The sequence below is a fragment of the Scomber scombrus genome, chromosome 19, assembly GCF_963691925.1.
Source record: "Scomber scombrus chromosome 19, fScoSco1.1, whole genome shotgun sequence".
Lineage (NCBI taxonomy): Eukaryota > Metazoa > Chordata > Actinopteri > Scombriformes > Scombridae > Scomber > Scomber scombrus.
In genome coordinates, this window is record NC_084988.1 from 12219025 (window position 1) to 12243923 (window position 24899).

General features: G+C 43.2%; 1 protein-coding gene across 2 annotated transcripts in view; it reads left to right on the top strand.

The window, feature by feature from the left end:
* The first annotated feature begins 539 nt into the window (after positions 1 to 539).
* msrab (methionine sulfoxide reductase Ab) overlaps positions 540 to 24899 on the top strand; it is a 31432-nt gene continuing 7072 nt past the window's right edge. The window contains exons 1-5 of one of the 2 annotated variants that reach the window (XM_062440179.1): positions 540 to 731; positions 6839 to 6907; positions 7022 to 7141; positions 10576 to 10680; positions 21563 to 21669. In XM_062440179.1, the coding sequence (XP_062296163.1) occupies positions 545 to 731; positions 6839 to 6907; positions 7022 to 7141; positions 10576 to 10680; positions 21563 to 21669 (588 nt within the window). In that variant the 5' untranslated portion in view covers positions 540 to 544. Of the gene's footprint in view, positions 744 to 6838; positions 6908 to 7021; positions 7142 to 10575; positions 10681 to 21562; positions 21670 to 24899 lie in introns of both variants that reach the window. The other variant, XM_062440180.1, reaches the window with a different exon arrangement.

Below are 24899 nucleotides of genomic sequence, written 5' to 3' on the forward strand. Positions count from 1 at the left end.
GTAAAAACAACTAAAGGTCCCTACTGAGTGCCGGATAGCGCTTACACAGACATACTGAGGCTCTTTCTGGACATGGATCTCTTTTTCTCTGCAGATGCTTGGTGTAATATGGGCTGGCAGGACTGGAGACATTTTGTAGGCTTTTAACAAGCTGTTACTCATACAGATTAACCCCCAAACACACATTCCTTGATGTAAAACGCTCCACAAAGAGGAACCTAACCAGCCATACATCCAATACTCCAACCTGAAGGAAGCATCTCCCACAGAATGAGCGCTGATAATTCTTGGCGAGGGCTCATTTGCATGCCGAACGGCGTGGATATTTATTTAAATTTAATTTCGTTCCCGCACACGGTGCAGTGTAGGCTTTTGTGCCAAAGTCATATTAACCCCTTGACTAGTTAATATGCAGTGCACGACGTTGCCCACGCACGATGAATATTCATATTGATGGCGTTTTCACCGTCTCTCCACCCCTCCCTCCAGCTCCGCTGTAAAAAAAAAAAACAAAAAAAAAAAAAAAACGCAACAGCGTGGCGCTATGGTGGCATCCCGGAAGACTTGGCTGTTTTCACAGTTGTTGTTGTTGTCCAAAACACAAACACAGACCGTTTGGCTGCTTCTAGTTTGTGTGTCGCTCGCTGTTGCTGACTCAGTCCTAATGGCAGATCAGCTGCCAAGCAGAGACCGCGCTCTGAGAGGAAGAGAAGAGAAAATGGTCGTGGCAGGTAAATAACAAGGTGACAAGCTGTATTAAAATGATAGAGCCGCCACGTGATGACACCTGGTAACCGCCCACGTGGTTGAGTTAGAAGTGACAGAACATGTTAAATATTGACAGAAAAAAAGAGAATAACCACTTCCTGTTGATCCGGGAGTACAGTAATGGCTGCATGCAGGAAGTGCTTTACCTACCATGATGTGAAACAGTTACTGATTTGTTAAGTGTTTGTTTAAAGTGTCAGTTGATATAATGGTATTGAAATGACAGCTGGAGAGAAGAATTGCAGATTTCTCCCAAAACATCTGTAAGCTATGAGGCCTACATAACTGATTCTGTGGCTTAAAGTCAAGTTCATCTGTGTCTATTTGTTTGCGTTTAAGTTTAAAGTAACTTTTTCAGTAATATGGCACATTTTAACCACAGGTTGGAACTTTTCAAGTGTTTTCCTTCTGCACAATACAACAAAAGGAGCCATTTTAAGGGATTACAGAGTCCAATTTAGGGGTACTCAAGCACCCCTAAATTTGCTCTCAGCATCCCTAAAAATAAATAAATAATTATTGTTTTTTTAACACTTGCAGGGCATTGTATGTCACATTCTCATTAGGAACTGAGCCCCCCTAAAGGTCTGATCCTACAATTACCCCTTCTTTGAAGTGTCTTGAATGTCCATGACATGAAAAAATTGAGAATCGTTTTCCAGCAGTCAACAATAGTCATGGCTCGTGAGCCTGATGAAGATTTTACCAGAGACCAATCCAAACATGTAGTCAACCTGCTGACAGATAACACAACAGAAACATGATTTGATATGGCTGAAATGATTGTTATGGAACCAGATTGAATCCTCGATAAAGTAAAATAGTGCATAAATAATACCTGCCTTATTAACAATGATTTCTCCCATTTGGGTCCTGGCAATGTGAAGCTAATCTAGCACACTTAACCTTTTGAACATTTTAATATTTTGTTAGCCAGTTTGCTGTTTAGCAATTTCATTTGTGAACAGCAATGAAATCTTTTGAGTCCGCTGCAAAATCTGAAGTGTCAGCAGAAGTCTGTTGGGATGTATGGTGGGATTGTGTTACAAATAGCTGATGATTAAACCAGGATAAATTAAATCTCTTGGGATCAAGTTCTCAGCACCGTCAGTGACGTACTGGCACTCACAGAAAATATGACATTGTAGTTACTGCTGCTATTAAATGCATTAGCTGGTAGTCTGGAGTGAAGATGTTATTGTCCGTAATACATTTTCAGTTTTTTTTCTCCGTTTCAGTGCATTTGAACACATTTTATTGCTTCATCTTTGTTTATCCAATCATTTCATCCACTCCCGCTGTGTAGCACTGAGTCAAACCTCTCTTGCTCACCTTGTCCTAGCCCTTTTTGTTTTTCATACTGTTTTGGGACAGCAGGGCTCGAAAGCAATAAAGAAGAAACATGGTGCAATTTGAATCTGGTGCTCCCAGTCATCACCTGCTCAAGACTAGAGCATTTACAAAGTGCATTGTGGGAGCTGGGTTTGAGTGCATAGGGGGAAGCATTGCGGCAGCGTCCAGAGGCCCATCTGGGCATTATGCGCATGAAGGCTCCGCCCCGTCGTAAGTTCCTGCTCCGTCTGTCAGAGCAGCTCGGAGACGCCGCATGGCAGAAATCTGTTCCTCCCCTTTCACCATGGGGGGCAGCTTAGGTGGGGACGGAGTTGTTCTAGTTTGTGTATGTGTATGTGGTGTATTGAAATAGCATGCCTCTGTGTTTGTTGGTGTGGCCCAGTAAGCATGAGTAATTTAGGAATTGCAAGGACTGTCTCTGCATATGCCCTGCGCTGTCCCTGCCTTGTGTGTGTATGTGCATGCACACATTTGTCCCCTCTGAAGATCAGTATTTTTGAAAGTTGCCTCTGACCCCCCAGCCTCTTTTAAAGAAGCTCCTTGTTCCTTGTTCAGATGTCCCAGTGTCCTCTCCGTCTCCTCCCTCTCTCCAGTCTCTATAATGTACTCTGTGACCTTGGTGAGAATGATCCAGTGGCAGATTGCTACATGGTAGGGGCACAGTAGCTATTATTTTGAGGCAGTGCAGGATAGACTGCCAATATTTCTTCCAAACAGGATGGGGGAGGTCAGCTGACCAGAATCAATCTCTGTTACATGCTTCACTATAACTCTTAAAAGCGGGTTCATGGCGAAGATATATTTCTGGCATTATTTCTTTGTTGTTTTCTCATCTCTTGCTGTCTCCAGCTGCCCTTGCTTTTTTGGCTTTTACAATGAGCACAAAGGGGAAGAAAGTGAGAAAGCATGCAAATTAAGTGCACAAACAGTATATAAATAAACAAGAGATTTACTCATGGGCCGCTCTGAGGCTCTGATTAGGACAGCTGCGTTATTGCAGAGATAGCTTATGTTCAGACTTGACCCAAAAGGTGGAATTTGCAAGTTGTCCCTATGAAATGAAGATTCTGAATTTCCTGAAGACGTGCATGTGTTTGTTTAGTTTGTGTGTTGGCCCTCCTGTCCTCTTGTCCAATGCATGCTGGGATAGCTCCCCTGAACACTGAACAGTATGCTGTACAACATTGATTTGTTCTTTTACAATTTTCTTTTACTCTGTAGTTAAAAAGATAATGCATTTATGTTTTTGTGCTGACCAGGTGGATGCTACCCCCCACCCCAAAGGCTTTTGAGTAAGGAAATTTGTGCAGGCCCCAACAGGATATGTCTCCATCTTGCTGGAAGCAGATATGGAGCCAGTGCTATAGTAGGCAATCTTCTCCATGGTAACACTGTTTCCTTTGCTAGGATACAGAATGTATGGAATGCACGGATTGCTTGAAAGTTGTACTCCCCAGAGTCTAGACAGTTTCCCCCAACCTTGACAGCTTTAAATATATGTAAAATGCAGGTGTCATAAAACCAAGTTGGTTTAATTGTTTTAAGGTGACGGCCCCATTGTTTCCTTTACTTACCTCTTACTGTTCTTAAAAATGGACCACCTCCCACCAGCCTTGCCTGTTTCTTCCCCTCCCCTCCTTTGCCCCACTCTTTCTCGCCCCTACCCATCCTCCCATACAGCAGAGGGTAGTTGGCACCAGTATAAAGCATCAGCCTCCTCCGACGACTCGTGCCTGACTCTCTGCCAACCTGTGTGAAGCTAGAAAGAGGAATAGCAAGAGGGAGGGAAGAGGGAAAGAGAGAGAGAGAGAATGGATTTTTGGAAGGAAATAAACAGAGCAGCCTGGAAATCGACCTTTCCGTCACCAGTTTTGGCATCCAGGGATAGTACCTCTCCCGTGTCTCTGCATGAGGGGGCAGCAGCGTTTGGACTTCAGTTTTACGGGTGAGAAACACGGGGCCACGGGTAGAACCGGACGGTAACAAAGAATAAATGCCCACCGAAATAAGTCAAAATGGACGTTTATTATCTGCTAAGCAACAGATAGATTGTTGTACCCTTTACTGATGGTAACCATGATATAAGCAGAGTGGCAGGGCACCGGGTCCGATGTTTTGGTTCTGGTCCAGCCGCCTCCAACCACCATGCTAAAAGCAACAAAAGGTGACCAAAGTATTCCGCTTCAGTCCCGCTGCACTGTATAGCCTGCACTGCGCTTTTCAGATATCCTCGAAAACAAAAGCGCACAAAAGAAATTACGCCCATATCTCATCCAAGTTGGAAAAAAATCCTTTTCATGAATCCTTCCCCCATATTCAGCCTGTTTTCTTCTTTTGTAAGCTCAGTCAGTCACCTTCCCTGCTTGTTTTTTTTCGTCCTCTGTTCTTTCTTTTGCTGGCGTAGTCAGGCAGCGTAGTGAGGGTATTCAGCCAGTTCTTTCTCGGTGTGTGTGCGTGTGTGTGTGCGTGTGTGCGTGTGCGTGTGCGTGTGTGTGTGTGTGTGTGTGTGTGTGTGTGTGTGTGTGTGTGTGTGTGTGTGTGTGTGTGTGTGTGTGTTAGGTGGGGTAATTCTGGCAGAATGAGGGGTGGGCGATGGGCTGGCAGGGGGGACTGCTGGGCTAGGCAGAGTGAAAGGAGCCAGCCTGGCACTGCCTGGACCTCTGCCAGTTGCTCCATGGGAGAAATACCCACAGCAGAGGTTGGTGTGCAAACGATTGTGTGAGCGATTGCGTGTTTGTGTGCGTGCAGGCGGGTGTGCATGTGTTTCTAAGAAGAGAGTGAGGGATGATGGGAAAGTGGTGCGAGGAGGAGAGTGTGAAGTGAAGATGGAGAGCAGCTGAGAGAGACAAGAGGATGGGGAGGTTTGGCTCGCAGTTGGCTTCTCTGGACAGTGCTGTGTCAGGGTGTTTTTGGCTGTCTTCATTTTAACTTCTCTTTTTTTGTTTGTTTATTTGTTTGCTTGTTTGTTTTCTCTGCGTTCTCTCTTGGATGGAGTGCTTGGTCTTTTTATATAGCGCCCAAAGGCATGGTGGTCTGAAAGCCAAAGAATCCTTCACTGCCTTTCTGCTACCCTCATCTGTTGCTTCTTACTGGCTATTTACTCCTTTTATTGTTTTGGCAGGCTGATCTCTCCTCCTCCTACTCCTCCTCCTCTATCACACACTTGTCTCTCTCTTACCCTCTCATTTTCTGTCTCTCAGTTATTCGGCAACTCCATTACTTTTCATCATTGTGGCCAGAAATGGAGGACAAGAGGGTGAGAGTGTGCAGAAGATAGAGATTAAACAAATTCACAAGAGGAAGATGAAGATTTCTCCTCTACTCCCACCAACCTTGAGTCAACCCTGTGGACTGAGAATATTTAGCTAGTACAAGTCACTGACACAGATATACTTTGATTGCAGCTGACTGTGCCCGTGAACATGACCTGGCAGTGCCAAACAACCTGCTGCTAAAAGACAGAACTGTCGCACAACAGGAGGGCAGGAAGGGACTGCCTGAGGGCCGCCAGGCCTCTGTGACATTTTAGGAGTCCTTTATGCTTCCACAATCTGTTACTTCACAAAAAAACCAAACAATTCTTGTTTAATATCAAGAAATGCCCTTAAGGTGGCACAACAAGACAGGCATTATCAGCTGTTATGCTTATTTTGCTTTCTATATTCTTCACAACACTTTATAATCTTTATTAAGTAACTGTTTCTTTTCAGTCGTACTCCCTGGCCGTACAAAAACACTCTGAAATAAACTGCAAGTACAGTAAAAGATAGTCTAGGAACTGTGACAGATTAGAGATTGTTTGCATTCAAATCAATGTCACACATCTCATCTCTGAGCGGCCAGAGAGTGATCGCACATTGAACTCTGAGCAAGCATCCATTATTGGTGTGTGCCTAAGCTCATAGTGTACCGTGTGGCCTGTTTATCTGTAGACTAATATTAGTGGTTGCAGTACAAACCAGCCTTGCTTAGTGGAGATTTGCACGCTAAGTCACCTCAGTCTTCTTAAAGCCTAATCCTCCTCACACATCTGTGGGCTACACGGACACACATGCACACCCGCGTACACACACATACACACGCACACACACAAACACACACACACACACACACACACACACACACACACACACACACACACACACACACACACACACACACACACACACACACACACTGACTTCCTTTTTAGTGCTCTTATTCCACGCAGCAGTTGGCAGTAGAGAAGTGTCTTGAACACACACACACACACACAAACGCACTCCAGTTTGTTTTACTTTGGGTATTTTTAACATGGTGGAGATAAGGACAGCTTTGGATTTACTCCGAAGGCTTTCCCTTTGCATGTTGTGTTACACACAAAGCAACAGTGTCATCATTGGTTTATTTTGTGGACACCTGATGATCAAGCCCATCACTAAATACACACAAGAGAGCGATCAGAAAATAAGTGCTTCACCGGTGTTTAATTGTGGGTATTGAGGAGAGGACAGCAGGGATAGAATGGTGGTCAAAGCCGTGTAATCTCTTAAATGTCTTCCAGCACAGAAGCCTCTGACTCTGATCCGCTGGCCTGGGTCAGCATGTAACGAAGTTCAGACCTATGAGGCCTAGTTGAAGCCGCTAATGGGCCTCTTTGCTTGCATGCTGTAATTTGTAATGTTGAAACACAGTGTTATGATTTGATTTCACATTTGCACACTGCTTCCCTTCATAGACAAGCATGCAGTTAATGGGAATCCCACTGTGGAGCCATTCCCAGAAGGCATGGAGACCATCATGTTTGGTGAGACTGCACAATTACACAAAACAGTAACCAGGATGTGGTCATTGACACATTTTGGTAAAATGTTGGCCCCCCTGAAGGTGGTACAGAAGCACTAATGATGTTTATGTTCAGGTATGGGCTGCTTCTGGGGAGCTGAGAGACTTTTCTGGAGGCTTTCAGGAGTCTTCTCCACACAGGTGGGCTACGCGGGCGGCTTTACACCCAACCCCTCCTACCACGAGGTCTGCACAGGTAATACATACTGCACCGTGTGTGTGTGTGTGTGTGTGTGTGTGTGTGTGTGTGTGTGTGTGTGTGTGTGTGTGTGTGTGTGTGTGTGTGTGTGTGACACACACATGTATTTAAACATTTTCATGTATGCATACCTTCTACACTTTGATATATATTATTTGATATATATACCAATCATGGTCCCCTCATGTGAAGGGGTGAAGTAGGTTGGCAGGACATTTCACCATAAGATCAATCAGGGTTCAAGAGACCAAAAAATGCAAAAGGAAAAAGAAACAGAGTTGGAAAGGGTGATTTAAGTACAGCTCTCACATCCTCTCGCCCGCCTTCCCTTCATCTGCAGTCAACTACTCAGAATGCACTGCTCCAGATGGGCTGCACCCCCCGTCCCCACCTCCCCATGACCTACTTGTAAGGATTGGGCTCTGTACTGTGCTGTACTGCAGCGTTTTCCAACAGAGGTTACTGTTTATGAAGCGCCATAAATGGGCTTCTTTCCCTGAGACTATGATTTGGCAAACATGATGCTGGAGATACAAGCTTAAATTCTGTGTATTTGCTATCAAATCCTTTGAAAATCTTTGGCTACCCATCTGAATTTGCTTCTTTCCGTTTTCCTCCTCACAAGATTCAAATAGATTCAAGTAGGGCATTGATATATAATTCAAATGAAGATGTCTAGCTCTTTTTTACTCCTGTGTGTCTCTCTTGTATTTTAGGATTCTTGAGATGTTAGTTTGGGGCGTCTCCATTTCTAAGGGCGCATCATTGCAGGCAGGCATCGAGTCTAGGTGCCGGCACAGCATGGGGGGACATGGAGAGGAGGGAAAAGACGCTTTGGGCTTGGCTGGCAGTCTATCTGAGCAGAGCCCTTCAAGGGATTGTATGTTTCCTATCTGCTTCTTTCAGTCTCTCTCTCTGCCTGCTCCCCAGCAACAAGATGGTCAGCTATGGAGGAGGATGGAGATTGACACAGATGACATAAAAAGGGAGATTGAGAGCTGTAGCAAGTGAAGGAATGGGTAAAATAAACTTTTGACGGGGAGGAAAATTTGAGAAAAAAAAGTGTGAGAAAGAATGGTTGCCTGTCCATCGGCTGAGAGAGTGCAGGCGTCGCTCCAGTGGCCATGACGGAGCAGAACACTGCGACGGCATGAGACCGAGGAGCTGTCAACACAGCCAGGGCAGGACAGACAGCTGGACAGACAGACAGACAGAAAGAAGGAGCTGATGGAACTGTCAGCAGAGTCAGAAAAGGATGGAAGGACAGGCAGATAGGTGAGATGGTTTGACAGACAGAAATAGGAGAGGTTGAGGTGCAGTCAAATTTGTCTTGGGAGGACGGACGCATACAGACAGCTGAGAAACAGAGGGAATGAGATGTTTTAATCAACAAGTATATTTAATCCTGATTAATTAAATCCACTCAATTTTACAAAAGGATGTACACATATACATAACAGAATCAAGACTTGGTGCTGCACACTTTTGTGCATAACCTCCACAGTGTTCCAAGAGGTAAAAACCAAAGAATCCTCATGCCTAAATGACAATATAGATTTCTGAGGTTTTCATTGTCTTCCAGAATAACCCACTTTTCCAAAAATGATTTATATTAGTTCTGTCTAAGGTTAAATTTAGTTTAGGCAGCCAGAATTGTCTAAAGGGGACCTAAATGCTTTTACTTGTTTTCAGTCAATTGTTGTCCTTCAGTCCTTGTTACAATGTTCAGTCTGCATAGTCAGCACATGACGTATTTCTATATATGGTCATCTGCTCCACCCACAGCCCACAAGTTCACTGCTCTGCACCGCTAACATGACAGCATTTTTTCATTGTTTTAAGGGTTAAAATTTTGCTGTAGGACTGTCTTTTTATTAAGTTTTAATATTTTTTCACGTGACAAGGTAAACAAGTAGATTCCCAATATGTGGTTTATCCAAATAATGCCTTTAACCTTATGCATTTAACCTTTTAAAGCGATAGGAGCTTAGACTTCCTGTTAAGAAACAGAGGCTAAATTGAGGGGCTGCATTAAGGGCCAGTATAAGATAAATAAGGAGTTTTTTAAACTACGAATCACGCAAAGATACTCTAGTGGAGCCCCTGATTGTATGGTTTAAAGACAACACTGCTGACTACAAGGTGGGATGGGACTATAGTGTACTTGATATGTTTTTTGACAGTGCAACAATGTCATGCTACTTCTGCATTTGCTACATGGGAGGACAGTAATAAGGGAAAGGGACAGGAAAGTGTTAAAACATAGATCATTGTGTTTGTATGTTGCTGTTGTGTATCTGGTAAGGATATTCTTGCTCAATCTATCTGTTCTTTTGTTTGTGAAGCCAGGTTTAAAGCGTACAGGGTATTATAAGTATTAGATATTTCATTTTACCTCATGAAGTCATGTTTTTACTGTATTCAACAGCAGAGATAATTAAACAAAAAAAACAGCAACATGATGACTTTGGAGGCCATCCCTGATGCCCGTTCACCCTGCTGAAGGGTCCTTCAACAAAACACTAAATCTGTACACTGAATCTCATCTATTCGTTTCATCCACTGTACATTGTTATTTTATTACAAAGAAAACCTCCTGCAAAAACTGACAAATATCGAGTGAAAAGCATGTCCATTCTTGAAGTCATGTTCATTTGGCATGAGATGATCCTTTGGGCGTGCTGAGTTTTTATCATTTAGACACAGAAAATGGGTCTCAGGCCAGATGCATGAAACTGGCAGCCCTTGTTTTATTGTCTGCAAAGCACCTTATGCATCTAGTTTGTGTGTGGGCATATACGGTGTGTGTGTGTACACTTGAGCACATGTCTGTATTATCTGAAGAAGAGAACTCTATGGCTCACACCTACGTGTAGCGTAGGTATGTGTGCGATGAGTTGTGTGAGTATGCCTTTTCTGCTGAAAATGTGTGTGTCTGTACCTTCATGTGAGACCTAAAGCAGCCCCCAGCTTGAGAATGCCTGCAGGCAGCTTGTTGAAGCTTTGGGGTCCTGGCAGCTGCAGACAAGAGCGAGTGTCTGTGTGCTTTTGGTAACTCACACCATAAGCTCCAACCTTTACTGTTCTCTCGCTACTCTATCTTTCTCTCTCTCTCTCTCTCTAACTCTATCTTTTTTCCAATTGTGCCATAAGCAGTAACATAGCTCTCTATGCATTGAACCATCTCTATCCGTGGCACATGCACTTACTGACATTTACACCCAAGAACGCATTAGTTTCATAAGATCTCGTGCAATTTGCATTTTTTTGCCATTTGACAAGACATATACGCATCATTATGTCGATTTTAGTACCTAGCATTTCTGATGAGATTTAGGAATCAGGAGGGAGAAGGAGCAGTGAGTTAAGCAGACATCATATTAAAAACGTCATACTTGATTTTAACTCATGCATTTGTGTTTCTTCTTTAGGTCTGACGGGACACACTGAGGTGGTCAGGGTGGTCTTCTCTCCTGAAGACATCAGCCTTGAGAAACTGCTGAAACGCTTTTGGGAGAGCCACGATCCTACACAAGGTAGTAACACACACACTCTCACACACACACACACACACACACACACACACACACACACACACACACACACACACACACACACAAACACACGTACATTCACACAAATCCAAAAGTCCCCCTCAAATAAGACCCATCCCAAGGGGCAGAGGGTGTATTAGAGCAGAAGGATGATGCCCAGACGTGTGCCTGTGTGTGCGTTGTGGTGGGGGAGGTCTCATGGGTGTAAGTCAACGCCAGACAGTGTTAATGTGTCTGAGATCCAGCCATCCATGGAGAGACACACCAGTGTAGTGCATGTTCAAGCCCCAACTGCAAAAAGAAACCCCTCTTTGTTGGAATATGTGCATGATTATGTTCTTTGTCCAATGTAAACCCACCTTTTGTCATTTGTGGGCTTCTAACTCATGCAAATTTTTTCTGTGTAAAATTAGGTGAATTAATTTGTGTTTTATTGTGCTTTGTGCATTTTATGACTGTGTTTAATCGCTCCCTGAATTTGTCAATTACAGGAAACTTTCTATGATTGTATAACATTTCAGCTAATTAATTCAGATGCTTTAAAGGGTTATTTGTAAAGTATACTTTTGGAATTTTTCTGGCTTGTTCGTCTCTCACTGCATTTGGATCCTGGTCTCCTCACCTCTCTCCTCTTTTTAATCACATGTCTCTTCCCCACCCATCTCTCAACTCCCCCCTAACGTTGACAAGGATCCATCCCCCATGATCCATCTCTCTATCCCTCCATCTCTTTGAGTCTTTTGCTCTCTTGTTTTTGCTGCTCACTGGAGGAGGTGATGTAAGAACATTAATGCACCAGGAGGGCACAGGAAGAGTGTGTGTGTGTGTGCGTGCGTGCGTGTGTGTGTGTGTGTGTGCCTGTGCGGGGGGGGGGTGAACGAGGAACAGGGCATGAGAGAGAAAGGACAGGCAAAGATGTACTCTGCTCACTCATATTGAATGTAGGGAAGGGCATGACAAGTTGGGAAGAGGTGGATCAAAGATTCATAGGCCCGACCTTCAGTCTTAAAACTGACTTGCAGACATGCACACACACACACACACACACACACACACACACACACACACACACACACACACACACACACACACACACACACACACACACACACACACACACACACACACACACACACACATACACACAGTGACGTTGCTCACATCAGTTCTGTCATCTCTTTTGCATCTGTCATGATTGCTCTCTCATATGCTGTGTGACCTAAATACACTATAAATGTCAGCTTTGTTCGGCATCTACCACAACCACACAACTAAATGCATACATAAGCCGACGGACCAACTCTAGTTTTTTTTCACACGTTCTTCACATTTCGCCTCACCTGTGCAACCAGAGGCGGCTTTACAAAAAAAGAGGCAGGGAAGAAGAAACTATTGCGTATTGAGGATCATCTGAGAATCACATCATCCCAATCAGAAACGATTTTTTCTCCTGTTCACTGTAGCCAAGGGCAGAGACACGTCTTACTACGGGCAAAGGCACAGGCAGAGTCGAGCTGACACGCCACGGGGCAAAGGCAGTGAGGCCAAAAGAGTAGTCATGCATTTCCCCTGACTCACTGCCTTGTCTCATCTCATGTTTTATTAATAGCATGCAGCTTATTGTCTATGCACTCTGCTAGTTGTTTTTTTTTTTTTGTCATAGTTAAGACCAGGCGACATATTCCAAAATAACCACAAACTCAAATGTACTTTTTTCCCCTGGGAGTGTTATTCGTTGCACGTGACTTAAATGTGAATTCCTGCCGTCTCTCTCTTCGCCGATTCTGGGTTCACGTGTAGCAGAAATTCCTCTGATTTGACAAATGTGGCGTGGAGTGGTGGAAAGGGGCCCGCTGGCTGTGCCTTCACGCGTGCTTAAGCTCCAATTTATTCTGTCCACCTTAGAGCTGGGCTTAAAAGAGAATGGTGAAATTAAGGAAGTTTGCACTTTCCCTTTTAACTGCAGATATTCACTGGAGATCATTGCATATGGAGACCAGCCCAGGAACGTTATGAATTCTGATTTCTCCTGACACATATCAACGCACAGCCTATCCCAGTTTATACATACACTATGTTGGAGGACATGTGGAGCTATCATGTATGGATGCATATTCAGTTGCATGCAGTACTTCTTTTTAGTGTGTGTATGTATCTGTGTGTGTGTGTGTGTGTGTGTGTGTATGTATGTGTGTGTGTGTATGTGCATGCGTGTATGTGTGTGTTTGTGTGTTTTGAGATCTGTGCCTCTCTGCTTTGCCTCAGTTCAAAAGGGTTTAGTCCCGACAACGTGATGTCGGGCTGCGTCAGCTCCACCAATCCCGGCCTGGATAGCAACATTAGCAGCCAATCAGAAACTCCCAGCAGCCTTTGCTGTGTGCCCTCTTTCCATATTCAGCAACACTAGTCTCAATCTGTTGGCTTCCCTGAGATGTTGCATAAAGACCCCCATTCAACACGCTCACGTACTATAAGTTTCTTATGTCTGCGTTATGACAACTCTTCAAAAACGTATCTTCAAATGTGAGTGCATGGAAATGCTGAAGCACAGACAAAGTCTCAGCACTCAAAGTGGCATCTGCATGTCAGAGGGCAACAGCAGCTCTGTTTCATCATGGGGGGTTAAAAACGTGATTTGATGTATTTACTGTAGAATGATCACTGTTCAGATGCAAACACATCTTGCTATTCTTTCACACACTGCAGATCAATTGCGCACACATTTCCATACACAAGCATACTGTTCACTTCACATTATGCACAAGTGCTCATTATGCCTACTCATAGACAGTTTTACTCCATTTGTGCGAATAGGCATAACACACACACGTACTGTATGTGCGGAGGTACACACAGCTGCAGCGATGGCATGTCAGTTGGTTCATTGAATACTTCCTTGTTACAGAGGTCCATAGGCCCTGATCCACTCATCTCCCTCATCCCTTTAGCTCCAATGTTTTGCTCTACTAGCACCCTTTTTACACCTTAACCTATCCAAACATAAGGTCATTGCTGTTCCTCTTCTCCCTTTTTGAATGTTTTATTATGCTTCATGGCAGCGCATCCAACCCTCCACTTCTTTTTCCTTATCCCTTTTCTTCCCAGTTTCCCGCTCTCCTCCTGTCTCCTCTCTCTCTCCCCCACCCATCTCCACCTAACCTTTCTCACCTGCACCCGTCAGCACATCCGCAGAGCAGTGCAGTGAGTCGACCGCTCCCCGAGGCCATCTGCCCATCACACAAACATACTCACATCCACTGACTCCTCTTTTATCTCTTAGTCACTCTCTCTTCCCTGCTCCTCATCCTCCCTTCCCCCTCATTCCCGCTCCTATCTCTTCCGCTGTTCCCCTCCTCCCCTCTGCCGCCCTTCATCTTAACAACCGAGGCTTTTCCCCTCCTCTTTGTTTCCTCCTCATCTCTCCTTTCCTTCCTTTTCCCTCATTCCCTCTCTATTTTTGAGGCCATGCAGTATTTATGGTGTGGGCTGCTGATGCTGCGTCAGTGAACATGCATCACAGGCATATGCCGATAGACACAGAAACACAAATGCACAGCTAAGATGGTAGACGCGGCAGCCCTCATTTGATAACGTCTGCACGTACATGCATGCTCACCCTTGTAGGTAGATTTTGGTGGAGTCACATGATAAAAAAAAATATTACAGTGCAACTGAAAAAATGTTGGCCATTTTTATTTATTTCAACTTTTATTTTGTCATCTTTATCAACCAAAACATTTTACAATATTGCTAATCTGTGTTGTGTAGTGTGTGTGTGTCTCTATGTATGTTAAAGGTAACATACTCTAGGTATATAGGCCTACCAGACATCACAGACTGAATAATATTAAGCATGGAAAGGGTGAAATCACAAAATAGACCAAGATTAAGCAGTCTTGCATCTGCTACGTCATGCTTGTGGCAGTTACTCTCTGACAATTGAACTGAGCATGAATATTCCTTTATATATAATATCTTCACCCCAGCTGGCTGCGACACACGCCAATTCCCTGTTGGGGTACCCCCATGTCCCCCTGTGTCACCACATCCCTCAATTTAGGGGTGCCCCTGCCATCTAAAGCTAAACCCCACAGGAGGTGACCTTGACCCCTGACCTGTGACCTCTGCCACCCCCCATACTTCCAACCCAACCCCTTCCCTCTCCCCTGGTTGGCTGAAAATGGTGTGCTCATTACCAGGTGTCAGTTATTACACCCTCACACACGCTGACAGCCCTAATTTATGGAGATTGTGTGGCACGTGTGTGCACGGCGTGGGGGTGGAGCTCTGCGTGTCTGTTTGATTATTTTAACGTTTTATAACTTAAGTCTTTTTTTAAATAAGTCTACTTGCTTTCGTTACACAGCATTTTTTAAGCACTTTAGTTCAACCTTCATAGAAAAGGATAAACGCTTGTGAATGAGAACTTGAAAAAGCAGAGAGGAGAATTATAATCCAAAAAGCAGGTGAAGAAAAAGAAGAGATAAGGAAATGAGAATTTAAAAAAAAAATCTTACAATTAAAAGAAAATATTTGATCCCAGTCTTAGATTTAAATGACAATTAGAATCAAAGACCTCAGCATCAGTGCTTTGCATAATGATGACTGATAGATTAAAAAAACAACTAACACACACAAACACAGACAGGCACATTTACACACATAATCAAAACATTTGTCACCTTAATTCAAGGTTGTCAAAATCGTTTGGCTGTTGGAAAATTGAGCTGACTTCAAACAAAATCAAATGAACCATAATAAGCGATTTTTGCTATGAAAATAAGATGTGCAACACTAAAAGAAGGGAAGTGACACTGGCCCAAGACTAAACTCAGAACAAGTTATAGTAAAATAGTATTTTTATTAAATTTGTTAATTAAATTCTTTGATGATATTTCAGTTTACTTGTATGTAATGTATTATGTGACATGTAAATTTGATAGAAAATGAACACTCTGTTCCCAAAGCTGTGTGTTAGTTGTGACAGAAACTTATGATAGAAATGTTCAACATATACATTATTTGCATCATGTTCTTGTGCTGCTGACTGGAACACTATCTAGAGCCTGTGATATATTTTTTTCTCTGCCAAGCTTTATCGTAAGATGTCACAGATTTAAATATTAGGTATTTAACCCATACTCTTATCTGGACTCATTTGAGTACAACAGTAGAACAAGCTCTACTTGTTAGATTTAGATGCAGCTAAAAATAAACAGCGTAAGGGCCAGAGTCACAGTGCTCTGACAGCATGCCCAGAACCATGAAGTGATCATGTTAGAGAGCAGTGCTCCAGCAGAAAAAAAAACCTAAGGAGAGAGATAAAACAGATTTTTAAAATAGATGACAGTAGTTACTGCAGTAAGCTACATGATGTGCATGTGCACCATTAGATTCATATGCACACATGCACAGTACTGTTGCCGATGCACACAATGTTTTGCTGTTGGTTTAAGTTTGCCTCCATATGTGTGGTGTCTCCATCTGACAGCCAGCAGACCATCGCTTTCTGTTTTGCTCTGTATGTTTGCATATGTCACATACTCACTCCCCTTATTGTATATACAGTGTGTGTGTGTGTGGGTGCACGTGTTTGCACGTGCAAGCAAGTGTATGTGTGTGTCCACTGGGGATGCTCTCACCATCCCAACTCCGTACTCTGCCTCTGTCTCCAGCGCGTCAGGAGCGGCTTACATAAGAACAGGGCAAAAATAGCAGCTGAGAGAGGAGAGGAGGAGAGGGCTGTGCTGGCATGCACACAGTCGTAAAGGGACTGCAGGGCACGGCACAACCCTGAGTACTATCTCACACGCACGCGCGCACACAAAAACACACACACACACACACACAGAGGGAAGACTGCAGTTATCAGCCATTATACCTATTTTTTTGTGTTTTTACTTGTAATGTACTTTTTTGCAGGATAGTGTAGAAATGATGAGTGCTGGTCAGACTCCATCAGTGTGAAAAACGTCAAATAATTCCTGTTGCTGTTTCTGTGTGGGCACAGGGCAGGGTTATGGCTCTGTCTCTAAACCTGAAGTGGATGAAGTAAATATTACACTAAATGAGAATGAATGTACATTCAGGCTGGGGCAATGTATAAAGATGTAAAAGGAAAAGGAAGAAAGAAACTATATTAGCTTGTTCATATGGTGCTCACTGTGCTGCAGTCTAATTGCACGCACTGCGAAGTGCAGTCATTCCGAATTCACTTCAGATGTTTTTCCTCCATGCTCAGAAGGATGCAAAAAGTCAACAATTATGCAGAAACATTTCTTTATTTCGGACACTGACAATAGCTTGACTGCTAAAATGTTTGTTATTCTTTTTTCTCTCTCTAATTAAATGGGGTTTTTCGGGGGGGGGGGGGGGGCTTCTGAAATGCAGAGACAGTAATGGTTGAAGAGACAGAGAGGAAGAAGGGACAGTACATAAAGAGGTGAAAAGGCGAGGCTAATCTCAGTTTTTGTTAACGGATGAAGGATCGTTGTGTAAAAAGACACCAACGTCAGGCCATCGGTTCTGTTAAAGGGTGAGAAGAAACGGACACATTTAAAGTGCGACATGTATCGGTACAGTGCCTTCGCTCTTGCGGACTTGTAATTTGTCCCACCGTGTCTACCTACTTAACAGTTTTTTTGTAGTAGCCATCATCTCCTTTAATCTGCTTACCCACTTAATGTTTGGTCTCCTTCTTTTTCCTGTAACTGAAAATCACAAGTCCGGCTATGCTGTACGAATCCACTCTGATTCTCTTACCACCCTTGCAGCACATGTAAGCACACAACCATACATGTACATGTGTTAAAGTGGGGTGAATACATTGGAAATAAATAATTGAATGGGGGAATAAAGTATAAGAAAAGAGCCTTAGAAGAAAAGTGAACTACTGCGAATTGCAGAAGGAAGAAGGGAAGACGAAGTTGGAACTGGGAGAAATGGTAGGCTTTTATCCCCAACAGCCAGCAGGGACAAGCTGAGCAGAGATGTTTTGGGGGTTTTTTTGCATGCAAGGGTAAACACTGGAAGAGATTTTAGAGAGTTGCAAGGAATCTCAGCGGGTTTAAACACAACAAGTAAAAAAAGTGTATGCATGTACGTTTGTGTATGCAGGTTTGTGCATGAATGTCAGTTGGAAAGAGTAGCTACTGCCTCGGAGACTTGAAATACCCTACCACCCTCCCACTTTGTTTCATTTTTGCTTCAATTTGTCTCTCAAGTGTTAAAGGGGGCTACTTTTAAATTTTCTTATTTGGAGGGGGGACAGTTAATTAATATTTTTGGCTTTGTGGGCGTAGGTCAGTGACCCCAAGAGGTAGTGTGTGTGTATGTGTGTGTACAAGTGTGTGACCCGTAGCCCCTCCCCTTCTGTCCACCCCCCATTACCCTCTGCTTTCAGAAGCATGGCTCTCATGCATAATGCAGAGAGAACAGGGAGGCTCTCATTAATAATTACTGCCGCCTTTGATGGATGGAGAAAATAACGAAGGGGGCTGTTAAAAATGGAGAGAGCGCGTGCGAGAGAGAGACGGTGGAGGCAAGATGGAAGAACCAGAGTTTTTTGGGTGGTATTTGTTGCCATTGTAGTTTTTTGAGGGCTCAGTGCTTATGGGGAGTTAGTATAATCAAAAGATAGGCTGATGTTTTGGATGGTGTTCATATTTTGATTAGGGAGTAACTCCTCTTTTGATGGTGGATGGATCTCTGAAGATGTGATGAATCTTAATGACTGCTTCCAACACAAAGACAATTACCACTCAAGGGTGTTTGTCTCTTGACTTTTCGTTGATATTCCAGATCTTCAATCATTTCTTTGTGATGAAAAACCTTTGCTGTCTTTATTTTTTTGTATAAGATATTGAATATCAACCTATAAGTTTGAAGATGAATATTTTAATCAAATCACAGAAGTCAAACCCGTAGTTTCATATGTCGGGTTGTTCTCTCATAAATATTATGCAAATGTTGTCTACAACTGATCTTACCCATGCACAGCTGTGTGTGTAGGTGTGTGCGGTTGGACAGGTTAGAACCTCAGGGTTAGCAGGGAAGGTCAGAGGGAACAGCAAAGCTACAAGACCTCTGCTGGCCAACCAATCCGAGTAAAGGCTCTGGTGGACAGCCAGTGGCAGAGTGGCTCTGTGGCCTTTAATGGAGGGGCCACCATTAGCCTCGCCACTGAACAACAGCACTGGGGGCAAGATGGCCGACATCCAACACTGCAGATATAGAGGGTACAGAGGTACAGTGGGAGACAAATGTGAATTTGGACAGGGTGGACGGAAAGAATTAGAATAAGAAAATATATGTTTATGAAGTAAAATATAAAACCTGGCAATCTGCTAGTGTCTTGACTTCAGGGATGACAGTGTTGTTCTGTTGGTCCAACACTAAATGATCTCAACAAGTACTGGACTGATTGCCATGACATTTTGTGCAGATATTCATGGTCCCCAGTCAAATGATTTTGGGAATCCCTTAATTTAACTTAACTTTTCATCTAGCAGTATCATCAGGTCATTAAAAAAAAAAAAAAAAAAACGTCTCCAGAAATTCACTTGTAAACCAAATGCCATTTTCATCAGACTCAGCTGCATCTTGTATTTAGTGCCAATTAGTGAATGTTTACATGCTAACACACTAAAAATAAACATGGCAAACATTATTATTCTAAACAATATGTTACCATTGTGACTGTGAACATGTTGTCATTGTGTATTTAGCAAATAGCACCAAAAAAGCCCCAAAGACTCTAGAGTTTGCTCTTGTTGAGATCGCTTAATGAGGTGCAAAAGTTCTTTAGAGGGGTTAAAAAGAAGGGAAAGATTAAAAAAAGCAGTTATTGACTTGTGTAGACTTGCCCAACCAAACAGAATCAACATACTGCAAAGGGAGAGGTGCACATCTCTTCATTTTTCTGTCTAACATTAGGTGTGTGCATTTTTGACAGAAAAGAAGAAAAGAAAATACAGGCTGTGCGCTTATAATTTTCTGCAACACACTTAAATTCATATTTGAACAACACAAGCATTTAATATTGTGAAGACATTTCCAGTGAAGCAAATTCTCCCAGGCAGCAACATTAGTTATAGTGAGTTTATTCAGTGTGTGTCGGAGCACAGGCAACGTCTGCCTGTCTGCTCATATTTGAATGAGGACCAGATTAATACTTATAACCATTGTATCTGAACAGACTGTGTCACAGATAGGTTGTGACACTCTATGATGTAAGGTAACATTTAATCTAAAGAGAACAAGATGTGCAGATCACCGTGTCAGGAAGATGTCAGCATCTTGTGGCTGCAGCTTGTCAGCACATTAAGTGAGAATCAGTTTTCTCCCTCAGTGTAAATAGAAAGCTATCTGACAAGATATTAACAGGTGGAAGTCACATGTCAAACAAAATGTGAAATATTTTAAAGCTTATATGAAAAACTGGAAAAAAATCCTGTGAAGAAAAACACTACAATAATGTCAAACTAACAATTGCATGACTGTGGCCACATCTAATTGGTTTATTTATTTATGTATTTATTTATTTATTTAAACAATCCAAGGATGTCATCTTGACTATTTATCAATAGACTTGATATTTTTCTCTGTGGTTGGACCGGATATCACACTTTTATCGTTCAAACTGACTACCCTCACCACACACTACAATTCAGAAAGACCCTGTTTTAGTCATTTAAAGCTGCATTAATGAATGTTTTATATGAGCAATGGAACAAATTGCTATGTTTATATGAAATAGTTACCTCAAAAGCTGACGGAGACCAAAGTAGAGCTAAAAGGAAAATGAATGTTGGACTCTAATTTGTTGGATGGACACAAACACCACTCCAATGCTCAAAGTGCTCTGTGTCTGGATGTGTTTGTGTATAGAATTTTTTGAATAATTTAAATAAATGTCCATCCATCCATTTTCCTTACCACTTATCCTCTAGACGGTCACGGGGGAGCTGGAGCCAATCTCAGCTGACATTGGGCAAGAGGCAGAAATACAACCTGAACAAGTCGCCAGTTGATCATAGGGCTAATATGTAGGATAGAGACAGACAACCGTTCACACTCACATTCACACCTACGGGCAATTTGGAGTCACCAATAAATCTAATCTTCATGTTTTTGGTCTGTGGGAGGAAGCCGGCGCACCTGGAGAGAAACCACGCAAGCACGGGGAGTACAACTGCACAACCATGCCACCCGTTATAAATAAATGGAGAAATGGGAATAAAATGTCCACCACAACACAAATCATAAAACTCTTACACGAGAAAGACTCAATATACAAAGAAGTTAAAGGTATGCTGAGATGAGAAGAATCGGCCCTTCCATTCATGTCACCAAAAGGCCAAAGATTGAGAAAGACAAGGATTTCGAAGAATGAATGAAGACAATAATAATGCTGCATGGTAAAGTGAAGAAAAAAGGCTAAGAGAAAGAGAGAGAGAGAGGGAGCCATCCGTAGAAGGGTCCATGGATGCTAAAGCTGCACAAGCACACGTATGATGGCAGCAATTTGGCCTGCTAATCAAGTTACTCTTGGACTGGGCCTCTTCCAAACACACTGATGTAAAGCTGACGAAAATGTTGACAGTGCCACATGAAAAAGAGGCATACAATGCATCCACCTACACAAAGCCTCATACACCTACACACCGCAGGCCCCCCTAATGGAAGCCCGAATCTGCTCTGATCTTTGAATTCATTTGGCTTCATGAATTCAAGATGCAGGATGATGACATAATTGTGAAAACCTTTTACATGCAAATGGAATTGTGTCTGTGGTGATTGTGGTACTTACGCTTATTTGCAGGGTGTCTTATTTTCCTTTGTGTGTGTGTGTGTGTTTACGCAGGTATGAGGCAGCAGAATGACCGTGGTACACAGTATCGTTCAGCAATTTACACATCCAGCCCTGCTCAACAGGAGCTTGCATTGAAGAGCAAACTGGCCTTCCAGCAGGTATAATACCCACACGCACACATCATAAGATTTATTATTCAAGCAAGGTATATAACTAAACCATGTGTGAAGTAAAGGACAAGTGGCAGAGCAGCTGTTTAAAAAGTGTTGAAAAATGAACTGTTTTCGCAATGTACTTCACACATATCATCCCTGTTTTAAAACAAAAAAGTCATGCTGATATAGTATATTTGATTCCATCATGTCAGTAACAAAATGAGAATTATCTTGTTGAACAAAATTGTTTCAGTATACCTTTTTTGGCCGTTGTACAGGGATAAGCTGTAGTGTGGAGTTTTCCCATTTATTTGAATAACAATTAAAAGCCAGTCTCTGGAGTGGTGACCTCTTAGAGTTGGATGCTGTTTGGTTACATCCACTCAGTGACCGCGTCGTTCTCTATGGCCCTCCAACTGAAAAGCGGAAGAGGGTCAATAGGTCATTAAAACTCATTTCTAAATCTCCTCTTTTCAGCAGCACACGTGCCTCCCTTTTGTTCTTTTCATCCATCTGTCCGTCCGTCCATCCATCTATGTGTTGATCCTCAATCAGTTTGGTTTGTTCGTCTCCTCTCTCTCTCTAAATTGTATTCATGAACAAGCTGGCAGGGGGCAGAGGGGAGCAAATATGATTGTCATGGTTACTTAGGGCTCCTGGGGTCAATAGTCACAGGCCTCATGTTGCCATGACAACAACCTCCCGACCTTGGCCTTGGGCTGGGGTCATAGGTGAGAGAGAAGTGGCAGCTGGGGCCAGGAACGGGGGGAGGAAAGCAGGAAAAGAAAAACAGAGAGGCAATCAGATCAGAGGACTAACAGACTATCAACTGATGGTGATTCCACCCTTTGTTAATCAACTGACTGTGATCTCACACAAATGATGCACACAACACCCAGGTTTATTAGTCATAGACACACTGAGTTTTGATCACATTAATAGGCGAAAGCTCTGCAACAGCTACTAAATGGATCTTGAGGTACAATTGTTCTGTGAAAAAAAAAGCAACAGAACCGATGAACATGTTAATTATGTTTTTTTCTTTTAAATGACATTGTCGATCCATTTTTAACAGGACTAAGACTCAAAATGTCTAATCAAGATGGCTGTTATATACCTGCCTTTAAGACTGACTCCACTTGATATTTTATATATGGCTTCTTCTGTAAATAACAATATATGACAACTAAGTTAAGAAATGCAGGACTGTGCCATAGGCCTTTAATTTAAAAAAACAAGCAAAAATTGTATTAAGCTGGATAATGTTACAGCACACAAAAGGCCATTATATTGAAAGTATTGTCTTGTCACCTCCACCAGAACCTTAACCCAGTTCTCTGCAGACACTCACAAAACACATTTACAAACATCCAGAGGAAGAACAGCACCCAGACTTCCCTCCTTCTCTCTACCCACCAACGCTGCTGACACCACCAATCTGTCAGCCACTTCAGTGGCACCCCAGTTTCATCTGAGGGCCACTGGGACGCATATCTTCTAAAAGCAGCTGACACGCTCTGAACCAAAATGGCAGCTTCCTGCCCTGAAATGGTTGCCTTTGCCGCAGTGATGCTGAGTCTCAACAACGCCCGGCTTGAAAATGGCATCTCTACGGAGGAAGTGTGTGTCCGTCTGTGCACATATGGTTGTGTGTGTGTGCGTGTGGGCACGTTTTATTCTAAAAGGCCAATGCTCTCTATCGGGTGAAGTGAGTGCATGTTCGGTAGAGTGACAAGAGAGAGTGGGTGGAGGCGATCTAAGACGACCAGAGATAAGACAGGCATCAAAAAATCCAGATTCCACCCTACTGCCAGCCCATGACTCACACACACTCATGTACGTACAGACACACACACACACACACACACACACACACACACACACACACACACACACACACACACACACACACACACACACACACACACACACACACACACATACATACATTTGGCACATACACACACAGCCCAATAAATAATTAACCCATACGAAGAGTCTCTTCTGCAGGGCTTTCAGTTTCTTAACTTCAGCACTGGGGGGTGGGTGGGGGGAAGGAGGGAGAGTGAGGCAGAAAAGCTTGTTTAAGCGCGAGAGCAGAGAGGGGGAGGAGAGGGAGGGAGCAAGGAGAGGGGAGAGGAGAAGGGGGTTCTCTATAATGAAATTTGAAATTTGCAGAACATCAAAGGCTTCTGTAGCCAAGCCGCTGTGGCAGCAGAGCATAGAGGAGGAGTGCATCTCTTTCTCTCCCTCTGTCTACCCGATATCTCTCTCTCTTGCTCTCTCTCTCTCTCACTCTCTCATTCCCCTTCTCTCTTTCTCTCCATCCCTCCCTCTCTGCTAAAACGTGTCTCCCCAGAGCTGGGTGAGGGGGGGGGGGGGGGGGGGGGGGGGTTAGTTGGGAGTGAGAGGAGAGGAGAAGAGGGATGGGAAGAGTTGATTAGGAGGAGAGAGTGGGGTGGTTGTCGTGGGGGGTTTAGAGTTGGGTTAGGGTTTGGAGAGGCAAATGGAAGAACGGGGGTTCTATATATGTGTGTGTACACTTGCGTGTGTGTGTGTGTGCGCGTGTGCGCATGTATGAACAATAGGTTTTATCAAGCCAGCATGGATATTGTGTGTCTACGTGCACATACATGTGTGTAGGGCCTTGGAGGGGTGAGTGTGCCCTCTGATAAGGCATCCTAACTTAATGAGCTTGAAAGATGGAAGGGAGGGGGGAAAGGGGGTTCGGATGATGGCTGAAAAAAAAAGAAAAGGGGATGGGGGTAGTTTGGGGCCAGAAGTCTTGAGGAGAAGCTCGAGGGTTGTTAAAACGGGACACAGCATCAGCAGGTTTCCGTAGCGGGTTTCTAGCCACACAAGCTCAGTTCGGTTTTCCCCGTCTCCTATTCTGGAAAGTCTTCAAAAGTCAAATTCACATACTTCCAACTATTCCCCAACTCTGGCATATTACAGACTATCTTTCCTTTTACATTAAGTCTTAAATCTTAAAATATTTTTGCTGTGAGACATCGTGCCCATGTAGCTACAAGACATTAAGATTAAGATAAAAATGGACAAATTCTAAGTTGTATATGATTCAAGGATAACTTTTTTTAAATTTTCCAGGGTAATCCAGTCAGTTAGATATTGTCAAGTACAGTGCAGCTGAAATGCGAATGCATTTTTCACAGAATGCAGGACGTATCTTCTGCGTTTTTGTTCTTCAGATGTTGAGCTACTTGTTGTCTGCC